This window comes from Nothobranchius furzeri, chromosome 9, assembly GCF_043380555.1.
Source record: "Nothobranchius furzeri strain GRZ-AD chromosome 9, NfurGRZ-RIMD1, whole genome shotgun sequence".
Lineage (NCBI taxonomy): Eukaryota > Metazoa > Chordata > Actinopteri > Cyprinodontiformes > Nothobranchiidae > Nothobranchius > Nothobranchius furzeri.
Window position 1 is genome coordinate 6001444 of NC_091749.1, and position 23872 is coordinate 6025315.

At 42.9% G+C, this 23872-nt stretch overlaps 1 protein-coding gene across 3 annotated transcripts in view; it reads left to right on the forward strand.

Annotated features, from left to right (window-relative positions):
• arnt2 (aryl-hydrocarbon receptor nuclear translocator 2) overlaps window positions 1–23872 on the forward strand; it is a 144603-nt gene that overhangs the window by 105890 nt on the left and 14841 nt on the right. For all 3 annotated transcript variants that reach the window (XM_070554614.1, XM_070554615.1, XM_070554616.1), the window contains 6 exons: window positions 11255–11329; window positions 12068–12219; window positions 12346–12418; window positions 12491–12614; window positions 12702–12804; window positions 12887–13025. In XM_070554614.1, the coding sequence (XP_070410715.1) occupies window positions 11255–11329; window positions 12068–12219; window positions 12346–12418; window positions 12491–12614; window positions 12702–12804; window positions 12887–13025 (666 nt within the window). The remainder of the gene's footprint in view (window positions 1–11254; window positions 11330–12067; window positions 12220–12345; window positions 12419–12490; window positions 12615–12701; window positions 12805–12886; window positions 13026–23872) is intronic.

Consider the following 23872-nt stretch of genomic DNA (forward strand, 5'->3'; position numbering starts at 1 on the left):
GGAAACACGACCACAGAGTCGTGCTGGTTTGAGCGTGTCGCTGCTCGCTGGAGTTATATCAGCTCTGTCTGGACGTTAGTTGAAAAACTTTCTCTTTCAGTCGTGAACACGTTACTGAGCGGCTAGAATCTCCGTTTCTGGGCTTCAACGTCAGAAAACAGCTGAGTGAACTCGGCGCTGAGTGAGAGGAGTGTTTAGTTTGTCCGAGACAGCGGAGCTGCAGACACCGGCAGCAGACGCTGGAAAAAACACAAAGGAGGGGGCGCTTCGGCTCCGCGCTGCAAAGCATCATGGGAGTTGAAGTCTTTGCGGTAAAATCGGCCAGCGGGCCAGTTTTAATATATTTTTGATATTTATCTCGCGGGCCACATAAAAATGCTCCGTGGGCCGCATCCGGCCCGCGAGCCTTGACTCTGACATATGTGGTGTAAGCTGTATCTGGGGCCTTGTGCTTGCTTCCCTCACCTGTGTGTGCTGATCTCACCTTGCTGTGGGTTCAAATCCAGGCAGGGACAAATGAGATTTTGTTCAGATGGCATACAGAAATGTTTTTTATTCCACTAATGATATTTAATTACAGGAATGGTATATTTTATTTTACAGTAATAAGGAGCCTAAATTTAAAGTATGACTCTATGGCTGCTGCAGTTTTAATCACACCGACTCAATTCTGGCCTTAGCTGCTCAGATTCTCTCCGTGTTCAGCAGCACATATATCTGTGTGAGCAGCTGCTGTCTGTGATGATGATGATGAACAGAACAAGTCCTTCCCCAGCTCAGAGCCCAACCCCAGAAATGCAGGTGTCTGGCTGGAACAGGTGGGCATCACAGTAAATCAGAGTGGAACTAACTTGAGCTTGAACTATTTTGTTTTCATGCATTTCTTCTGCTCCAAAGCATGAAAGTTATTAGATGAGACATTTTCATATAACAGAATTGCTATTTTTGGTTTTTGTTGTTGGCCTGTGAACAAATATGTAGATAAATAGCTTTTCAGTAAATATTGAGTTTGGCCCACTACTTCGTCCAGGTTTTCCATTTCGGCCCATTGTGAATTTGAGTTTGACACCCTGCACTAAACCAGGCAGATTCCAGGCACTAACAGTTGCTCTGGGACTGTTATGCAAACAGAACATTTTTGTTTAGAATATTGTGAACATGAAAACCGAGAACCTTCATAAATGTTTTGAGACTCTGGAAAACATGGGTTTTCATCTATGTACATTAAATAGGTTGCCTTCCGCCCCTGAATGATTTTCCAACATCTTTGCAACAGAGGTGGTGTCCTGCAGACATTTTTTGGAGAGATTATCTCTGCATTCTGCAGAAAATTCGCCAAGAAATACCTTAAGCTTGTGTGTCGCTTGGCCTTTGCACAAATGCAGGTGATCACGTTAACAGGCACGATCATCTTTGAACTCCATGACCCTTGAATGAACAGCCTGATCCACAGCTTGCTTTTACAGAATCACTTTTGGTCATTTGTTCACATGAAAACCAGATGGGGAATGAAAACAAGCTTCTTACAAGACGCACCATGCCAGCAAATCAGTGGAACATTACCACAATGATGTGACTTATAAACGCCCCATGTCGATATGGCGTTGCGCAAGTATTGGCATGCTGGTGTTCATTCCATTTCACTTGGTAGTAACAATGCGGTAATGATCTGTCTTATGAACGGCTATTGCGCCATGGCGCAACAGAGGGAGGTGTCATGATGACGTGGGGAGTTAATGCCGAGCTCCAGCCGACAAATATATTAAGAATGAAAGTGAACACGTGCAATAAGTTTTGCTTTTTAAACAAAATCAGGTGAGAGGGCAAACTGGAGCGCTGCAGCGCTCCGTGAGCATCTCTCTGTTAGAGCTGAAGCTCAGATCACCAGAGACTGCACAGGGACTGATGGGAGAAGCTTGTTAAAAAACGTAACGATCGTGGCTTCAATCGCAATCCAAAGCAAGTTATGTCCAAGATAATCAGAAGTCCGTGGCATCGCCGAGACTGCCCTCATACCCCCTTTATGCCGCCATCGCCTAATCTTTTCTAAAAACGACGCGATTGCCTCACATTACCGCCACCATCTGACCACTTATAAACGACCGAAGGGTCCCTGATGCCGCCATGGCATTGTTTTGTAAAAACGGCTTTAGATGAAAACCATTTGTTGCTTGGATTAGCATGTTTAGCACATTCTTGTGGTGAAGATTTTGTCTTTGCTGACTCTTTCTACTGAAGAAACGTGTGAATTAGAGTCTTGTTTTTGTTACCATAGAACCACGCACTGCCCCAACAGGACAAACGGTTTCAGTGAGAGCAGAGGGGTCGGACTGTGTGTGTACCAAGCCCCCTCAATGCGGGTCTGAAATTGAAGCCAACCCGGAAGTGAAACAAATTGCAGTTCCACCCTCATCCACTAGGGGCTGGTGTCAGAAGCGAGCAAATCCTCATTGACTCCCATGTTAAAAATACCAATTTCACAGCAGAAATAAACATGTTTACAGCCTGGTACCAGAACATGTTTTTGGTTTAAATGATCTAGTTTACACTCATGACAACTCTGAGAGGGTGATTTTTTGTCACTCTTCTGTTTAAGTGTATTAAAAGCCTGAAGTTCTGTATGATTAATGAGCATCAGACCCACGTGACCGCAGAGCTAGCTCCGTGGAAAGGCCTCAGTCTGAGCCTCGGTCTGCGATTTTTAGTCTCTGAAATTGTTTTGATCTATGTGAAGCACTTTGTGATTCTGTCTGTGATAAGTGCAATAGAAATAAAATTTACTTACTATTTACTTACTTAATATACTTGCTGTTTGACGACGCAAAAGTGTGTCTAAAATGGCTGCCACGCATTTCTTGAGTTCATGTGAAGCGTTGTTTGTGCGTGACCTCCGAAATTAATGCGTTAAAACGCTGCATTATATGAGTAACCAGTGGGTGGAGTTGACAAAACGAGCGAGACACACTCATCATTGAAGTGTACTCAAAGGTCAAGTTTTCATCACCATGACCAGAAATTAACTTTTTCATTTGCAGACACAAACACCCCATCTGCCCGGCCTCCAAACAAGAAAGCACTGCACAAGACCTTGTTACCAAACAAGGAAGCCATCATATCTTTGCTCAAGGTCTCATGTGAAAGACGAGACTTATGCAGTTTCACTCTGAATAAAGTTCATCTTTCTTGAGTCATAAATGGCTTTTTAAATCGTGACAATTGCATAAGTGTCATATAATCATCACTTGTTAAATCCTGAAGAATAATGTGCACAATAATCAGTGATGTGTTAAAATGAATATTTTTCCTGCAATGATTCATTTCAGATCTTAAACTACACTAGATCAGTAATAGTTGATTTAACAAGTTAATCTATCAGTGTACTCATACACATGATAATAAGATTATTACTAATGTTAAACATTTTTGCTTCACATCACTTTTATAACATTTACACAGTTAACCTCTCTGAGTATCTGAGTGAAGACGTGATTTCTGAGGTATTTTGGTAATGCCTTTTAAATGTGTCAAATTCTGATTTGTCTAGAATTTGTAAACAACATTTAATATAAACAGGAATCATTTCCTGATCTAGTGGTTCTCCAGCTGCCTCCTGGCTTGGCCGACCGGTGAGCAACCATTTGAGACCATCCTCTCTTTCGACCTCAGGTCATATCATTGCTCTGCAACGCTTGCAAGTGATGTCAGACACAACGGCTTTTTTAAGAGCCACTGAACAGCCTTAGACGCAAAATAGACGCTCCCACTTCCTGCCGTCACCTGAAGATTGCCCAGACTAGACGGATCATAAACTGAGCTGCCTATGGGCAGTGTCCAGCTCAACCTCCTGACCCTCTGGATTGTTTGGGGATCTTCACATAAGGGTGCGTAGACCAGCACAAATAGCATCGGATGGTTTTATAAACAAATCTCTAACTTATCAAACCATACAGACTCCACAGTCTCTCTCAGATACTTCAGAAAGGTTTTACTATCTCACATTCCATTATTCTATTCATCATGTGTGATGTTACCGGGGTCCCACCCTGGAGCCAGGCCTGGGGTTGGGGCTCGTGAGCGAGCGCCTGGTGGCCGGGCTTTCACCCATGGGGTCCGGCCGGGCCCAGCCCGAACCGGATACATGGGCTCATCCAACTGTGGACCCACCACCCGCAGGAGGAACATGAAGGGTCCGATGCAGTGTGGATTGGGTGGAAGACTGAGGCGGGAGCCTTGGCGGTCTGATTCCCGTACAAGGAAACTGGTTTTTGGGACATGGAACGTCACCTCACTGGCGGGGAAGGAGCAGGAGCTTGTGGCAGAGGTTGAGCGGTACCGGCTAGATATAGTCGGACTCACCTCCACACATAGCATTGGCTCTGGAACCCAAGTCCTTGAGAGGGGGTGGACACTCTCCTTTGGTGGAGTTGCTCCGGGTGAGAGGCGTAGGGCTGGGGTTGACTTTTTGTTAGCCCCAAGTAGGGCTGGGCGATATGACGATTTTAGACCGTTTTACGATCTAGACATCTGACGGTCTGTCATTTTTAAGAGACCGTTTTATCACGATTCACAGCTCTGCTGTTGAATTTCTGCCTCTGAATGAAAAGGGAACTTACCCCAGGCGAATGACACGCCTTTGTTTGACCCTTAACCAATCAGAGTGAGTCATAGTAATACATTAGTGCCCCGCTTGTTTTCACTTGTGTGTGAACAAACATGGCTTCGCCACGGCTGAGAGCGACAACGAGGTTTTCGTTCCGAAGAGGAAACGCAGGGTTTCCTTAGCGCGCGGCGCTAACAACTTAGTGACGTGACATGTTTTGGAGAAAGCGTAAAAACACGTTGGACGCTTCTTCTGAAGCAGGAAAATAACACTTCTTAAGCAGAGCACGACGTCGCCTCGGCTCGTTCTCCCTCTGCCGAGCCGGTGTCGGGTTTCATCAGACTCGTAGTTTCTTGTTTTTGCTGGGGACCCCCTGTATTTTACCGCTCCCTCCTGCAGTCTTCCCCTATTACAATTTAAAATGATTCTGTAAATCCGTGTATCAATAGAAACAATCTCTGCCTCTGCCAGCTGCAGTAAAAGTAGTTTCCAAATAATAAGAGGTGCATTCATCTGTGTATCTCCTTTGATCCGCATTAGTGATATTCTCAGCACCAGAACAGGGAAGCAAAGAAAGATTCCTGAGTTTGTTAGTAATTTTATTTATTAGGTGCATCTAACCTGTTCTATTTTTCTCTGAAATGAGATCAAATCAGTGCTTCTATGGGTTGTCTCCAATCTCCACTGGAAATTTTTACTTTATTTAGAGACTTGTTGCAGAAAATATTCAGAATGCGAAGTTATTTGCTACCACAAGCGATCTCTGGTCCAGCCGCACATCAGAGCCGTATTTGAGCTTAACTATCCACTACATGAGCAACTGGGAGCTACATAGTATTTTGAACAAGTTTGCACAATACGTTTGCAATTGACATGTTTGCACTTTAAATATGTTTACGATTTTAATTTATGTTAAGTTACTTGAAAAATGAGAAAAACTGATTTTTGTAATTGTTTCTCTCAGGGCTTTTATCATCTCTGGTGTGAGTTTAAAATATAAGTGTGTTAGCACTGTGCTGATTATCCCTAATATGAATAAATGTCTATTTATTCAATGTTTCTCTTCTTTAATACGCAATTGAAGTTATGCTATTCATGGATAAAAAAATCGTGATTAAATCGAAATCGTGATAAAATATTGGAAAAATCGTGATATTCTATTTTTGCCATATCGCCCAGCCCTAGCCCCAAGACTCTCTGCCTGTGTGTTGGGGTTTACCACGGGGGACGAGAGGATTGCTTCTCTGTGCCTTCGGGTCGTGGAACGGGTCCTGACTGTTGTTTGTGCTTATGTGCCAAATATCTACGGTGGCCCTGAAGTGCAAACCACAAAAACAAATCACTTAACGCAACAACAAATTGAAACACGCAACAACAAATCACTTAATGCAAAAACAAATCACTAAACGCACAACAAATTGAAAAGCACAACAACAAATTGAAAAGCCTAACAACAAATTCACTAAACGCAAAACCAAATTGAAAACCACAAAAACAAAATACAAACCGGAAAAGGTAGGTACCAATGCTGCAACAACAGGCATCACTGATTGGATGATGGATCCGTTGGCCTTTTGAACCGGAAATTGTTCTGCCGAACGTGTTTTTTTTTTTTTTTTGCCGAACGTGGTTATGTGAAAGAGCAGTCAGTGGGTGTGTCCGAATCATCGACATGCATATGTCCGAATCCATAAGCAGGATGCTTACGAGTACGGGTCCTCGCCGTTCTAGCAAGGCCGGGTCCTTGCCAGACCGCTAAGACCGGAACCCAGCGGCTCTGAATTCGGACAGTCTAGCCTTCACCTCTGCTGTGGCCCGTAGGTCCCGTCACAGCGTCACAGCCACGGCGGCAGCTACACGCAAAGGAAAAATGCTAAAGCTAGCGAAAATGGAGAAGGAATATTAAGGAGCTACAGCAGCTTCATGTCCATCAGCAGCGTTTGTTCACAACCGTTTTCAGGTAAAGTAATTTTGTTTATTCTAGAAGCTTTCAGGACTTACATGTTAACTTTAGATGGTTTCATGTATGTTTTAAGCTACAGAATGAACTGGTTAATCATACACAACACATTTCTACTGAGTAGTATCATGTAGGTAATTAATATAAACTAAATGCATTATAAATGCCGTAGAAACCTAAAAAGCTTAAAGCGGTTCAGTTTATAGACATTTTTCGTTTTTAAAATTCAGTTCATTTCTTTTTTATTTCAAACATATACATTCACAGTCCTCCTTACAACTTATCCTTCCAACAATTTGTCTGAACGTGAGTAGGCAGAAGTAAACACTTATTTAGCCCTACCCCTTAGATTTAACTCTCATTCATGCACTTTTAGTCCTAACTAACTCAGACAAAATATAAAATAAACAGCAAACAGCAAACCAAACATACCAATACATCAAATAAACCATAAACAAACCCCACCACATCATATTTACTTTCACAGCATACATGTGTACATTTCTAATTCACAAAATACGTAACAAACCAACCAACCCTATCACCCTCAATATTACTGACCTGGTTTAACCCCAATTTCTTTATTCTTATACCCATTTAAAATGTGTTTTTTATATTTACTTTTAAACTGGTTTAAGTTATTACTTTCTTTTATTTCTTCGGTTAGGCCAGGGGTACGGCAACGCGCGGCTCTTCCATCCATCTGATGCGGCTCTCTGTGCTTGTAAAATAATGAATGGATATTTAAATAAAATGCTTTATATTTTACTGCATTAATTTTACATCTGTATGCCAATTCTAAATGTAAAGATTGTCTGCGTAACCTGAACAGTTCCAACCCGGTCTTACTGTGAGACCGGGTTGACGCGTCACGCTTGTGCGTAATCATAGGCGCTTCCTGAGCTGAAGAGGATGTGAGATTCTGGGATTCTCCTCAGTCGCCACATTGGAGACAGGAACAAGCGCTATTCAGCCAAAGTTTCATAGTCAGGGAACATTTTCTAAGTGACAAGTCTCTTTGAGAGACAGGGTTTGGAAAACGCTCGCTTCAGTGGGAGGAAGCTTCCCGCATGAGCTCTGGTTCTGCGATGGGCTTCAAGCCCCTCTCCACATCTTCAGCTCGCTGTGGACCTTACGTACACGCTGACAGTGAGCTGCGCTGAGAAGTGTCCATGTCAGATGTTCAGATGGGAATCTTTTCTTGAGTGATTTAGCTACATCTGTGATGTGCATAATGAATAAAATGTCAGTTCGTCTGCATGCGTCGGGGTAATTCTTTCTATTCTTTCTCCATCAAAATAAACAGTCAAACACAGGAACAATCCGATCAACACAACACAAGCCCTGCTTTTAACTGTTCTGTTTTCTTGTGAAAATTGTTGCAGAGATATAATTTAACTTGATTACACCGTTATCTCCGTCACTGTAAATGAGGGAAAAACAAATTGATCGGATCCTTTTCTAACCTTCCCCACCTACAAAGTTTAATTACAACAATCAAACGTGACAGAGCCTGGATTTGTATTCTGAACAGTCTAAACATGTTTTAAAAAGAAACGTATGACAAAAGGGGCACCTGCTCAGTAAAACCACCAACAGGGTGAAAAATATCTAAATATTGTCGGCAGAGACGGGCTACAACTTCTGGATCCACTTTATATAAATCATTTTATTGATTATCGTCTTATGAAAGATAACTTTGACGTACACGAGCGACCGGTACTGGCTGCTGTCACCTGTTGTGATTGGTTAAAGCAGCTCTCTGCTGTCTGAGGGTAGGCCCCGCCCACAACCTCGCAGCTGCTGTGGCTCCCAGTGTTTTCTTTACTGTGGGAAACGGGTAATAATGGCTCTTTGATGGGAACAGGTTGCCGACCCCTGGGTTAGGCTGTTCCATAATTTTGCTCCTGCTATTGTAATAAACATACCTTTTAAAGTTGTTCTGGCACTTAGTATTTTGAAATTGCATTTCCCTCTTAGATTGTACCCACCTTCTCTGTCTATAAACATTTAACTCATTTCTTTTGGAAGCATCTTATTTCTTACTTTATATGTTATTTGTGCCATTTTGAACTTTAACAAGTCTTGGAATTTGATAGCTTGCATTTTGATAAAAATGTGTTTGTATGGTCCCTGTAGCCTGCATCATTAATTAATCTCATGGCTTTTTTCTGCATTATAGTTATTGGTCGAATATTACCTGTGTATGAGTTTCCCCAGACATCTACACCATAGCTCGTATATGGCAATAATACTTCAGCAGGTTATAGAAGTCAGCATCAGGTGGTTTAAGTGGAAAATATGAAATACCATAAATCCTCTAATATTGGCCTGTATTCAATTAACGGCCGGGTATCACATTTTCAGTGGAGGTGAATAATGGCCGGTTTTTTATTGTGGCCGGGTGGAATGTGGTAACAAGCAAGTACAGGGGGCGGTTGTGTCATCCGTCTCACTTTTGATTTGCCAGTGATAGACCGCGAGAGTAACTTTAACCGTGTGGAGGCAAAGAGGAGGCGAAAATTTGATATCAAGTTCAAAGAGAACGTGCTGATTATGCTGCAGAACACTCTGGGGAGCAGTAGCAGGGGTTGTATGAACTAGTCACTAGTCGACTTCACCGCTCTATAGTGACTTTTTATGCCTGTCATCGACTAGTCGCTGTCACGTGATAATGACCGGCAAGATTCAGTCCTCAGAATAGACAGCAGCCTGCTGTCAGCAGGTGACAAGCTCCTGTGCATCGGGAGGCAACGCGCTGTGCCAGAGCGTCGGTACTGACACCTGCCGTAAAACGGACATTTAACCAAATTGTGACCTTTACCCTCTTGCAATTTAACCTTCCCCTCACCCCCATCCTAACCTTAACCAGCTTGCAAAGCTCTCATCGTTGACGCGCTCCAGACATCTGCGTCCTGAGCACGGCCACAGTAACATTATCAAATTAGGTGTCGCCACCTCAAAAACTAATTTAACACGCGATCGTTCATGTCGGCCCATTTCCTTTTATGTTTTCTGTCTTTTATTTGTGCCTGATGCTTTTCGCTGCTGTGGATCGGGGCGCATCACCTGTTTTGTCCTCCGGTGACGCACCTCACCGATGCGACCGGCGCACACCCCGCTGTTTTAGCGGTCGGTAGATCTTTTAGAACTGCAGTTCAAAGGTAACTCATAAGGTGAATACATATGAACCCAGGTAGCAGTTTCTCTTTAGGATCGAGAGGAGATGCAGGAAGATAATAAAACGAGACAGGACATAAAAATAGTCAAATAAAAACAAGTTAGTTTTTGTACCTGGTGGTTGCAACAAACAGACACCATTGAAGGTCATCAGAAGTGAGGAACAGAAAAGGAAATAATTATTTTAATGTTTAGAGCAGCAGAAACTCCGAGAGGCTGCAGGCGCATCAGTGAGTTTGCGGCCGCTGCGCAGGGGGAGGGGGGAGAGGGCTGAAGTAGAAACTACCATTGTTAAAAGAAATATGTTTAACTTGGAAAATGTGGGCGCAATTTTAATTGTCAAAAACTCCAGCGAACCAACCGGACTCAAATGGAAATTGAGGCCTGCCTCTAATTCTGGCCCTCCTTCCAATAAAGGCCTGGAGCTTGATGAGCTTGAGTAAAATACAGGCCCGGGCCTGTATTAGAGGATTTACGGTAATCACATTTTACTGATGAGTTCCCAGATGCTGCTGTCTGGTAAATGACCCACATCTCTAACTAAACTAGCAACGGCGTCTCACTAGAAACAGCTTCTCTCTAGTTGAGATGGTTTAGTAACTGGAGGTAGAGCGAGTTACAGAGCTGCAGGGACAACGGAAGTTAAAAACGTTGGTCCTCTACCACTCTGATCTTTACACTCGGACATTATTGTGTCTTAATATAATTTATTTTGAGTAATTTACACGACTCTAAACACAAATATATAAAACTGCTGAATAAGTTAAAATCAGACAGGAATAAGGCCGTTTAACCCTCTAAAACAGGCTAACAGTAAGCTAACTGCAGGTAAAACTACAACCAGCTGGTTAACTTGATTAATTAACTAAAACTGCTACAAGAAAAATCACTATTGACTTGTTTTGGTTCGAAGCAGTGAGCTAACGCTTCACAACGCCAAAATGTTGTCATTTCATCAATTTACTGAAGGTGAAAGCTCTGAAACCCAGAGAATGAACAGCGTTCAATGGGGGAACTATCAGAAGGTCCATGGCCGACATTACTTCTGCTTTTCATTCTTCCTATTTAAGCCAATGGGAGTGTTGGAACTCTGTATCAAAGGGTCTGGAGTCAACTATTTTAGACACCCCACACCCCCGTTGGAGAGATCACAACGGTGGGGAGCTACACTGAACGTTATTGAGGAACACTGCTGTACATTGTGAATAATGTTATGATTTCTGCTGGAAAAATCACACTTCTGTCTTTTCCTAAAATCATTCATCCCTATTATTTACTAGATGGAACCTGTTTGTAGTAGCATCAGTTCACACAGCCGTGACCACTCGTACAAGTGTGTGTGTGTGTGTGTGTGTGTGTGTGTGTGTGTGTGTGTGTGTGTGTGTGTGTGTGTGTGTGTGTGTGTGTGTGTGTGTGTGTGTGTCTGTAATTGGTGAACAGCTTTGTCCAACACCTGATGCCTGTATTTGATCAGATAAATGTAGCCTCTAAACGAGTGATCATCTGCTTTTTAGGACTTGTTGGGCAAAGAAATTCTGGAGTTCTGCCACACCGAGGACCAGAGTCACCTTAGAGAAAGTTTCCAACAGGTAAGATAAGACTGTTCTTTACCACTTATATCTTGTTCACATCGGGGATGCACTAATCAAAAAAAATTGGATATATATATATACACATTTATACATATATATATATATATATATTGCTGGATTGTGGAAGTCTCAGGTCAGCCAGGTTAGCCAGGCGGAAGGATTGTGTTGAAGGCAGAGCTGCAATCTATAGAGCAGCCATGCTTAACTCCCCCGCTGCTCCAGGTGGGACGGGACAGATATGCTGTGTAAGCGTCTTAGCTGCTTCTTCAGAATCTTCTCAAACAAGACAGTTGCCTCCAGAAGCAAGTTGTGTGCATGCGTAAATCTGGTTAGCCCACCTTTGACTTTCACATTAAATGTAATTTGGAGTTTTTGTGGAATTCTGGTCAAACACAGTAGAAGTATTTGAAAACAAAGTTGTTTCAGATACTTAAAAAAATGTTGATCATTTACATCTACTAAAATAATCTTTGCTAATTAGTCATTTTATTATTACAGATTACTTGTTAATCACATGCATTTATTGCGTTTGACTAGTCCTAAAAGTTTGTTCTTTTGGTGTAGCGAGATGCTGCAGATCTTCTCTAAGTCTGTGGAGGAGAGCGTCTCGGGACATCAGCTGTTGGGGTAGACAGCGTTAGAGAGGAACTATTAGTTGTTTCTGACCAGTGTCACTTTCAGCTGTTGGTGCTTTTATTTTGGAAGAATAAGGGAGAGATTTCTTTCTCTATGCAGGTGATGAAACTTAAAGGACAAGTCCTGTCAGTCATGTATCGTTTCCGGATGAAAAACAGGGAGTGGATGCTGATCCGAACCAGTAGCTTCACCTTCCAGAACCCGTACTCTGATGAGATAGAGTACATCATCTGCACCAACACAAACGTCAAGTAGGGTTTCCTTTTCATGGTTTGTTTATTTTCAGCACAGCTTTGAACAAAGCCCCGACGGTGGTGGCGTGTCAGATGCTGTTAGTGGTTGGAGGTGCTGACGGTATTCCTGTTGATGTTCCACAGGCAGCTTCAGCAGCAGCAGGCAGAGATTGAAGTCCACCAAAGAGACGGTCTGACCGCCTATGACCTGTCTCAGGTGAAACCAGTTCACACACAGGTGCTGGCCTGTGTTTCCAGACTGAACGTCAGCATGTGCCTTTTCTCACAGGTACCTGTGGCAGGTGTCAGCAGTGGAGTCCATGAGACCGGAAAGACCATTGACAAGACAGAGGCACTGTTCTCCCAGGAGAGGGACCAACGTTTTGCTGAGATGTACACCAGCATCTCTGGCTGTATGACACACACACATACACACACATGCACATGCACACACACATAGTGACTGTCATTGTGTACTGGTTGTTTTGTTCCAACTTTAGCGGGAGAAAAGAAGATGATGGTCCCCTCTTCTACGGCTGGAGGTCAGTCTCTCTACTCTCAGAGCTCACCCTTCCAGCAGGGACACTCTGGCAAGAGTTTCAGGTATGGATCCAATTCAGTGCACACCTGAGAGCTTTTTGAGTGCCTGCTGTTAGACATAATTTTGTGTCTCTATTGGTCTCAGTTCGTCAGTGATCCATGTCCCTGGTGTGAATGACATCCAGACGTCAGGCTCATCCAATCAGAATCTAGCTCAGATCTCCAGGCAGCTCAACCCAGGCCAGGTAGCATGGTCAGGCAGCCGGCCATCGTTCTCTGGACAGGTAACACACCCCTCCAATAAACCAGATGTTAAAGGAGACGTTATTATTTGGGGGGGTTATAACAGTTGATACCAAACACGTTCGTGGAGTTTGGCTCAAAATCATTCTCACATAGGGCAGCAGTTTAATTCTTGACAGTTTCAGTACCTTCTAGAATCAGCCGTTCCAGGGATCTGTCACTTAAAAGCCTAGTTCCCACAACTTGAAAATATATGAACAAGTACAAATTGCATTTAAGTAATAAGTAATATTCATACTCTGAATAAAAATAAAAATGCAACAATTTTGTTTTTGCTCCCATTTTTCATGAGCTGAACCCACAGGTTTGCTTTATGGGGGGGGCAGAAAACCAGTCAGGATTTGGTGTGGACGCCATCTGCCTCTCGCAGGGCAACACATATCCGTGTCATAGAGTTGATGAGGGTGTTGATTGCGCAACGTTGGCCCACTCCTCTTCAATAGCTGTGAGAAGTAACTGAATATTGGCAGGAACTGGAACACTGTCGTATACGCTGATCCAGAGAATCCCAAACATGCTCAGTGGGTGACATGTCTGGTGAGGATGCTGGCCATGCAAGAACTGGGATGTTTTCAGCTTCCAGGAACTGTGTACAGATCCTTGTAATACGGGGCCATGCGTTACCATGCTGCAACATGAGGTGATGGTCGTGGATGTACGGCACAACAATGGGCCTCAGGATCTCATCACGGTACCTCTGTGCATTCAGAATGCCATCAATAAAATTCACCTGTGTTCGTTGTTCATAACATACGCCTGACCATATCAGAACCCCACCGCCACCATGGGCCACTCGTTCCACAGCGATGAAATCAGCAAACCGCACACCCACACGACGCCACACACGCTGTCTGCCGTCTGCCTTCGTCTGTAAACTGAATGCCTCTCCAGCGTGCCAAACGCCATCGAATGTGAGTGTTTGCCCACTCAAGTCGGTTACAACGACGGACTGCTGTCAGGTCCAGACCCCAATTTCAATTCACTTCAATTCAAGTTTACGTATAAAGATAGATAGATATCCTTTATTGTCATTAAATGATTGTCCATTCAACGAAATTTCCTAGAGCTTCGCATTAGGCATCCGCTAAAAATACTAAGAAAAATAGCTAAAACAAGTACAATATGCACCATGCAATAAAAACAAAAACATTACAAAATACAATAAATAATATCAATAGAGTTGAATTTTCTGTCCATTCAGGGTTCTATCAGCCCAGGGAAAGAAACTCTTCCTCAGTCTGTCGGTCCTGCAGCTGAGGGATCTGAACCTTTTCCCAGAGGGCAGCATGGCAAAAAGGTAGTGGTTTGGGTGGTAAATGTCCCTGGAGATGGTCCTTGCTCTAGTGAGACACCTCTGCAAGGCGATAGTGTCCACAGAGGGAAGGGTGCATCCAATCACCTTTTCCGACGCTCTGATGACCCTCTGGTATCTGTTTTTATCAGCTACTGTGCACCCCGCGTACCACACAGGGATAGCGTAAGTCATCACGCTCTCAATGACTGCTCGATAAAAAGACACCAAGAGGTTGGTCTGCAGCCTGTTCCACTTAAGGACCCTCAGGAAGTGCAGCCACTGTTGTGCTTTTTTGACCAAGGCAGTGGTATTGATTGTCCATGACAGATCCTCAGAGATGTAAATCCCGAGAAACTTAAAGGAGGGAACTCTCTCCACCTCAGCTCCGTTAATGCAGAGAGGGCGGGGGCATCCTTACTACTTCGGAAGTCAATAATCATCTCCTTGGTCTTCTTGATGTTAAGAGAGAGGTTATGATCATCACACCATTCTGATAAATGGCAAACCTCATCTCTGTATGCTGCGTCATCGTTGTTATGGATAAGACCTACAAGAGTGGTGTCATCTGCAAACTTAATGATCTTATTAGAGCGATGAATAGGAATGCAGTCATGGGTGTAGATGGTGAACAGCAGGGGGCTTAGCACACAGCCCTGAGGGGAACCAGTGCTGAGCATCAGAGTGGATGACCGCTTGTCACCAATCCTGACAGCCTGTGGGCGATTGGTGAGGAAATCTTTGATCCAGCCACAGGTGGTAGGGGGGAGGTTCAGATTAATCAACTTGGCTTCAAGGATGTTTGGGATTATGGTAGTAAAAGCAGAGCTCAAATCAATGAAAATCATTCTAACTGAGGTGCCGGGGTTCTCCAGATGTTGCAAAGAGGAGTGGAGAGCATTAGATATGGCATCCTCAGTAGACCTGTTTGCTTTATATGCAAACTGGCTTCCTCCCATGCTGGGTGGGAGGAAGTCCTTGATATGTTTTTGCACCAGCTTCTCAAAGCACTTGGTCACCACCGGTGTGAGTGCTATGGGTCTGTAATCATTGAGACTGTTGATTGTAGTAGACTTGGGGAGTGGGACTATTGTTGTTTATTTCAAACAATATGGGACCGTAGCTTCAGACAAGGAGCGATTTAATAATTTGGTAAATACCATGGACAGCTGTTCTGCGCAGTTCTTCAGCACCTTGCCAGGAATACCACCTGGACCAGCCGCTTTCCTCTGATGAACAGCCCTGAACACGGTGCGAACCTGTTGTTCTTGAAGTGTGAGTATTTGTGTATCTGAACCAAACTCAGCAGGTGATGTTATAGGAGTGATGTTAGTTGTGGGGAAGCTGGTATTCTCAAAACGAGCAAAGAAATAGTTGAGTTCTTCGGCTAATGAAGCTCCTGTTTCAGTGCTAGATCTGCTATCCTTGTATTTGGTAATATGTCTCAGTCCTTCCCAGACCCTCCTTGGGTTGCTGGCAGACAGATGTTGCGACAGCTTTTTGGTGTAGCTCACTTTAGCCTCCTTGATTCCCTTTTTAAGATCAGTCCTTGCCCGCCAGTACTTGGCCTGGTCTCCCGACGCGTATGCAGCATTACGTGCCTTTAATAGTACCCTGACCTTACTCGTTATCCAGGGTTTACAGTTGGGGTAGATCCGAACCTGCTTGTGAATGATAACGGTGTCGATGCAATGTTTGATATAACAGAGCACAGCATCTGTGTAAATTTGGACATCCTCATTTTCAAAAATGCTCCATTCTGTATGAGCAAAACAGTCCTGCAGTTGAGCCATGGCTTCATCTGTAAGAGAATTAATGGTTTTAATAATTGGCCTTGTTCTTTTTTTCAGTGGTATGTATGCAGGTTGGAGGAGCAGAGAGAGATGGTCTGACTTTCCAAGTGGGGGGAGAGAGACGGATTTATAAGCACTGATTTTATAATATAAATGATCAAGGGCTAGACTAACATTGGCATCCGGTGGTATATAAACTGCTGTTATCATCACAACAGTCAGTTCCCTAGGCAGATAAAATGGTCTACACGTGACAGATATCGTCTCTATATCTGGTGAGCAGAATGTAGCAGAGATCCTGCTGTTCGTACACCAGTTGTTGTGTGTGTAGATACACAAACCTCCTCCTCTGCGTTTTCCAGCTGAATCTTTCCTGTCGCTACGGTGTAGAGTGTGGCCCGGTAGTTGCACTGACGCATCAGGAATGTCCTCTCGTAACCAGGACTCCGTCACGACCAGAACGCAGCAGTCCCGAGTGAGTGAATAAGCTGTGAGTAGTAAATCCAATTCGTCGATTTTGTTGACAATAGATCGTGAGTTGGTCAGGAAAATGCTTGGGAGTGGTGGTTTAAATTGCTGCCTCTTTAGTCTGGCTTGCAGGCCAGACCGGCAGCCCCGCTTTTGTTTGCGTTCCTTCCGCCTCCTACGACGCGTAACTGAGCCAACAACGATCCACGGAGCGTCCAAAGGCCTCGCTATATTCGGAGGGATGTTGTGGGAGCTTTGATACTCCTTTGTCATGGGCATCCGGCAGTTGTATCCAATGCTGTGTAGTTCCCCTCGGTCATATGCAAGTTTCGGTCCGCAATAGTCCATAATAAAACATAGAAAGACGACACAAAACGTGGTAAAAAGCCTAAGTGAAGAGCTCAGAGCCGCTGCGTCTGTGCACGCCGCCATCTAGCGCCAAGTCATGACAAGAGTCGTCTCAAGGACCTTCACACAGTAAACATTCCAATACAGGTCAGTTCATTAAGCCAATCAGAAAAATGTTTCCTATATAAGGAACCCAGCAGATTACATTGAGTGACTTTACAGCAATCCTCATGCTAAGCAAGCATTTAGCGACAGTGGAGAGGAAAACTCCCTTTTAACAGGAAGAAACCTCCAGAGGATCCTGGCTCAGTATAAGCAGCCATCCACCACGACTCATTGGGGATCGAGAAGACAGAGCACACACACACACACACACACACACAACATATATACCAAGTAATGTTTCTATGGTTACATTGTGATTTTTTAGTGCCTCTGCTTGTGCGGAGATGATGAGGATGACGAGTATGCAGATGAGCTTCCCTGAGATGGTTTTTGACAGTTTGTGCAGAAATTTTCTGGTTATGCAAACTAATAATTGTTGCTGCAGCTGTCCAGGTGGCTGGTCTCAGGCGATCCTGGAGGTGAATATGCTGGATGTGAAGGTCCTGGGCTGTGGCATTGCGCTGTTTAATCAAACTGCACATGTCAGGGTGTCCTTTTATTGTGGGCAGTCTAGAGTTGTCACAGTGTTAAAATTTAACCTCATGGTTATTGTGACCAAAATTATCATGGTGTTTTTTTAAACGTGTTACATTTTCAGGCAACTAAATAAACCCTGTATATCAGAAAATATTGTCCTCATGTTTGTTAAAGTTTGCCTAAAATGTGTTATTTTGTAATTATGTTGTTTATTTGTTAACATTTTTCCCCTTTAGTCTTTAAAATACCAATATTTGCCCATGACTTCTTATTTTATGTCTGTTTGATGTCATCATTTTAAAAATATTAGATCAGATGATACTCAGTACTCAAGTAGTACCAGTCAGATACTTTGTTACCCTTACTTGAGTAATAAACCCTATATCAGGAAAATGTTGTCCTCGGTTTGTGTCCTTCCAGTGACCTTTGTAGATGTGGGAAAATGTCATCAGGCAGTAATCATTGTTAAATTCATAATTATTCTCGGAGAGAGACCAACTCTTATCTGCCCCTGGGAGCCCCGTAATGCATAGCGTCATTTCAACATGGGGGTGTCCGCGACACGGTTTATATGCAGGTAGCGGCGCTGCGGCTGCTTTAAAAAGCGACTCGTTGCATTCTCCCTCAACCCAAATCCTCGGATCATGCATTTTAGCTAAAACGCTAACGTTAGCTTGCCTTGCGTTGACTGTAGAGTTGTGGGTGATGGTCACGCAGATGTGTCATGAGATTTGAAGCGTTGCTGCCTTTCACAGACACTTTTTCTGCACGTGCTGCAAACAGGAAAGCCGTCTTCTATCAACTATCCCTCGGTATTCTTCATATATCCAAAAAATGTCCGTACTTCCCACTTTGTCTTCTCTGAGGGATAAAAAATGTCCTCCTGAGCACTGCCGTCTCCTCCTTTGGCCATTATTTCAGCTTTAGCTTCAAGAAAGTTTAAGTTGTAAACAACAAAGTGTGTATGTGCCGCCGGCAACTTCAGCAGATGATACGGTGGCTGGTAAGGGTCACCGTGCCTACACCGCAGCCACGGTAATCCATCGAGAAAATTTTTTTTCTTTTAAACAAGACAGTTATTATTATTGTCAACTTTTTTACCGGGGTTTACCGCTACTCCAGTTACCATGACAACCCTAGGGCAGTCTAAGGCACACCTGTACATTATTCGTGCTGTATATCACCCCCTTGATATGCCACACCTGTGAGGTGGGATGGATTATCTTGGTAAAGGAAAAGTGCTCACTAACACACATATAGACAGATTTCAGAACCATATGTGAGAGTCATGGAAGTTTAGTGTATGTAGAAAAAGTTTCAGATGTTTGAATTCAGCTCACGAAAAATGGGAGCAAAAACAACTGTGATGCGTTTATAATTTTGTTCAGTGTAATAACAACTGCACTGTCTCCATCCTTCATTGTTAAAGCCCCAGTGTGTGATACTTTTACCTGTTTACTATCAAATCCTGTGTTTCCAGTTCACAAACTTGTCCTTTTTCACTAATATTTCTCATCAACATCTATTCTAAATATTCGTCTCAACTTGAAATTTTACATTTTAAAATACATAAACTGTGGTCGAGGGTCCATGGTCATCCACCATCTTAAAATACAGTAGCTGTTTAGGGACATACGAGCTCCATGTTACCTGTTTGGACTATGACAGTAACCTGACAGAACCAGCAGAGGGCAACAGTGCATCCTGGAAGCATGGAGTCTGCTAATTCAACTAAGAAATAGAAAAGAGTAGCTACACCATTGATGTTCTTTTTAGTTTGAATAAAAAACAAATCAAAAGACATACAATTTGGTAATCAATTTTTGTGTATGATTTATGTACATGGGAAAAAAGGAGTAATCTCTGTCGGTGGGTTGTTGAAGCCTCCAGATATTAACAAGGTTCATAGAATTAATAAGGTTATTTATGGTGGTGGTGGATTTGGAAGGAACAGTTGGACTTGAGGAAAACCTGTAAGTGAAACAGTCCAAAACAGTATTAAAGTCCCCTCCTACAATTAAATGAGTGGTGGAGGGATCCGGAATTAGATTAAAGACTTTCCTGAAAAATCCAGGGTCATCAAAATTGGGTGCATATATATTAAGAAGGGTCACATGCCGCGACAGAATATGACCTGTTACAATACTATAGCGACCATTTCGGTAAGAGGTTGTAGAGATTGCTGGAATGGAAAATTTCGATGAATTAATAAAGCTACCCATCTTGCCTCAAAATAAAATGTTGACTGATAGATTTGAGACACCTAGCTGCATTTTAGCCTCTGTTGATCTGTGTGTTTGTGTTTCCTGTAAGAACATAATGTCTCCAGATAAAGACTTCAAGTGAGAAAAAACTTTGCCTCTCTTCAAGTTGGTTCTCAAACCTCTAACGTTCCAACTTAGCATGGTTAGAGTGCCATCTTGTGGCAAAGACGGAGTGGTGTTAATAGCCTTGTGAAGATACCATCTGGGTAATATGATCTGTCAGCATAAATAAAGTTGTTGGTACTGAATGCATGAGCAGAAGAAAAAAAACCCAACAGCAACAACTAAATTGTAGCCCCCCCCCCCCCCCCCCCGTCTGCTTCCCCAAACAAAGCAGAGCACAAGCTCCCTCATGAACATTGGGAGACGTTCTAACACTGCATAGATAAGTCCAGTCAAACTAACTGTGTGGTTACATAAGGTAACCATGACATGCAGTTACCTAAATGTGTCACGATGCAAGGTTGGTAGGACCCAAAATGCAGTAACCCAGGATGACACGAGGCAGATGTTGAATAAATAAAAAAAAAAGTCCTTTTATTTTAGGATGACCAAAACAACAAAGATAAATCCCAAAGGCTGGAAGCCAAAAGTCCAAAAATCCAGATGAAGATCTGGAGATCCAAATACACAAGAAGAACGAGAAGACTTAGATCCAAATATGAGAGGCACGAGAAGACATGGCAGAATTACAAACAATGGACCCAAACCAAACAGACAAGACAGGGCTTAAATACACAGGGAGAACAATTAAGGAAACAGGAAGCAGGTGTGTGGAGAGAGGGCTGGAAGGAAGGCGGGTGACAACAATTAACTAAATGGGGAAACAGAACCAGTGGAGGGTAGATAAACCTAAAACACAAAACTAAACCTAAAAGCTGAGGGAAGGGCTCACACACACACTGACACACACATAAACTCACACACACACATATACTGAGCTGGGGAACAAGAGGCTGGAGCTACAATTGGAGGGGCTGAGGATGACTAAATGAACACTGGACCTGAGGGAATGATATGAAGGCCTACAAACAGAAGACACATAAATGAGATGCAGACAAAGGACATATGAGGGCGGTATGAGACACAGAAGGGAATCTAGAGAGGGATGGAGAAACATCAGGAGACACATGAAGGAAGACGCAGACCATGACAGGAAGACGCAGACCATGACAAAATGGTGGGTTTTCCGAAGGGCACGCTTACCCTCATGTCAATTTGCTTACAGGTAAGCCGTTAAGCAGAGAACAACAGTACTTGCTTTGCGCGAGGAAACCGTCGACAGCCAGGCGGCCCGTAAACCGGGAGTGGCTGGAAGGCGTTGTTTGGCTATTTCAAGTGAAAAGTCTGGGAAGATGCTGATCCAGGCTCCATTAAACAACAGGGGGGGGGGATGCCGGCAGGTGAGGTTGAGTATTTTCTCCTTCACCGGGACGTGATGGATTCTGGCAATCATCGAGCGCGATCCCGCTGAAGAGGATGGCTGTGGCCCTATCCAGTGTCCCCGGTCCACCTTCAGGCCGTCCAGGAAGTTGTCGGGTCCAAGGAGTTTTAGCAGAAGATCAGCTATGAAGTTAGTTGGGTTTCCCTTCTCTACTTTCTCTGCTAGGCCCATGATTTTAATATTAGAGTGCCTTGAGCGGTTTTCAAGATCAAGTAATTTTCGCTTCATGGCCATGTTACACCAATATTTCCACCCAGTGCCGCTCCAGGTCTGTGATGCGGGCATCTTGTTCGGTCGCCGCTCCCTCAAGGTCGGTAATGCATGTAGCATGGTCAATAAGGGAGGTTTGAACGAGTTGTAGTTTTGAGTCCAATCCATCACATCTGGCTGTTAGGCCCGACTCTAGCATCCCAATAGCAGCCAGATTATTAGCAAGCGTTGGCTGTGAGCTAGAGTGCTGGATGGTGCTGGTGGTAGCATCTGGAGCTAGCTCTGCTGGTTTGCTAGCGTCGTCGCCTTCTTCAGCCGATAGAGTTGTTCTATTGTCTTCTTCAGCAGGTGAGTCAGAGTTGGTGAGTTTGCCCATAGCGGTACTTGGAAGATGTAAGCTTAATTTTTATAGTTGTAACTTGGGTTTCACGGAGCCCCACAAAAAGACTTCTTATCCATGCGGTGCTCTCTGGCGCCCCCAAATATCAAAGTTTTTAAACAAGATACAAGATGACTTTATATCTTTGTAGAACTGGTCAAATTGCTATGCTAGCGATTAGGCGCCATGCTAGCAACAAGTTGCTCCATCTCTAAGCGGTTATGACCTGTATTCACACAAGTTAGCTCAATTTGAGCGCCTCTGGGTAAATGTCTTGCTATAAACTAAGTATTTGGCGACCTGGTTTTTAATTATTTGAGGACATTCAACACCAATGAAGTTCTGTTTTCCATCCTGCTTGTGCGGAGAGATGAGCCAAACTCCTCCCTCCCCTGTGTAATCAGGAAATATCTATGGATAGCCGTAGTGGCCAAATGACCTCAAATGTATTGTATGGGTTTGAATAGTAAACTACAGGGTTAACGTTTTATTTTGAAGGCGAGCTCAACGGGTGAAAAATGTTGTTCCAGGTTTTTTTTTTCGCTCTGGTTTGCTATGCTAATAAATACTCCGTTATGGGCCCGAAAATAATACTCATAAAAGAGCAGCCAGAGACTGAGTCATTACAGTATCATCACTGATATGAGCCAATACTGTTAGACTGCAGCCATGTTTGCCCTGATAACTAATAACTTCATGTGATCTTCAGTCGATGCAATTACATCATCATACATTTAGCTTAACATGAGATTTTTTTTTCTCTCTGGACAAGAAATATACAATATAACAGCAAACTATTAGCAAGAAAAATGCAATTGAACGACTCAAAAATGAAGCAGCGACAACTAAAAGAGCTGCAATGTTTCTGTGGCCTCCCTGCAGGGATCCACAAGAGACCAGCATAACTACAGCCTCGCGTTAATCTAAGCTGCAAATGAAGACATCAACAGCTATGCTGTTACTAGTAGAAATTATAATTAAGGATATCCATAATAACAACTGCACTAGTAGGAATTAAGTGTGAGATATCTCAGAGTTCCTAAAAATGTAACGAGGCCTTTTTCATATTTATTAGTCAGGCTGGTTATGTGTTTCAGATATCTATAATTCTATTGTTCATGGTAGAAATGAACATGCTAGATATCCATCAGAACATGCTTACTGACTGACCATGTCAGATATCTGACATGTTCATTCTAGATAGTCAGAATCATACAGTAATAAAAATCTTTGGGGTTATAGATATTATAGAATGTAACTGTGTTATAGAACATAAAAGTGAAACTTTACAGTTACTTTTATATTGTTGTAACTGAGTTACTAACTCAATTACTTTTTAGACAAAGTAATTTGTAACTATAACTAATTACTTTTTTAACATGAGATGCCCAACACTGGTGATTAGTTCTCCTCTTTCCAGTAAATTCAATAAATGAACAAATTTTGAAGAACTTCATCTCATTTCAAGGATTTTAAGCCATTTAAATAAAAAAATACACGTATTAAGTTTTTGGGGTTTTAGTTTAGGTTTTATTATGTTAAGAATCCTGTTATTGGTCATATTTAGAGTGGTTGGAACATTTTACATTTTAACAGCTAAAACTTTTAGCCTTAAACAAATTATGTTGTTATTTACTGTTTAGATGATGGTGAAATTTGAAATAAAACAGTTTCTGCTAACATTTTTGGTCTAGTAAACAATTTCATTTTGATTTCAATTTTGAAAAAATTTTATAACATTAAATACAAGTTAGAGCTAAAGGACACAAGTGCGCCTCATTGCCGCCATCGTCTGACCACTTATAAACAACCTAAGGCTCCCTGATGCCGCAAATGGACTGCATTGTTTTTTTTTATTCTGAACTTTCACAGATTAATACCTGTAGGGTAACAGATTAACAGGGTAACAGTGAGTGTGTTTAAATATAAAATCTTTCTGCCGCTTTAATGAGTCGTGGTGGATGGCTGCTTATACTGAGCCAGGATTCT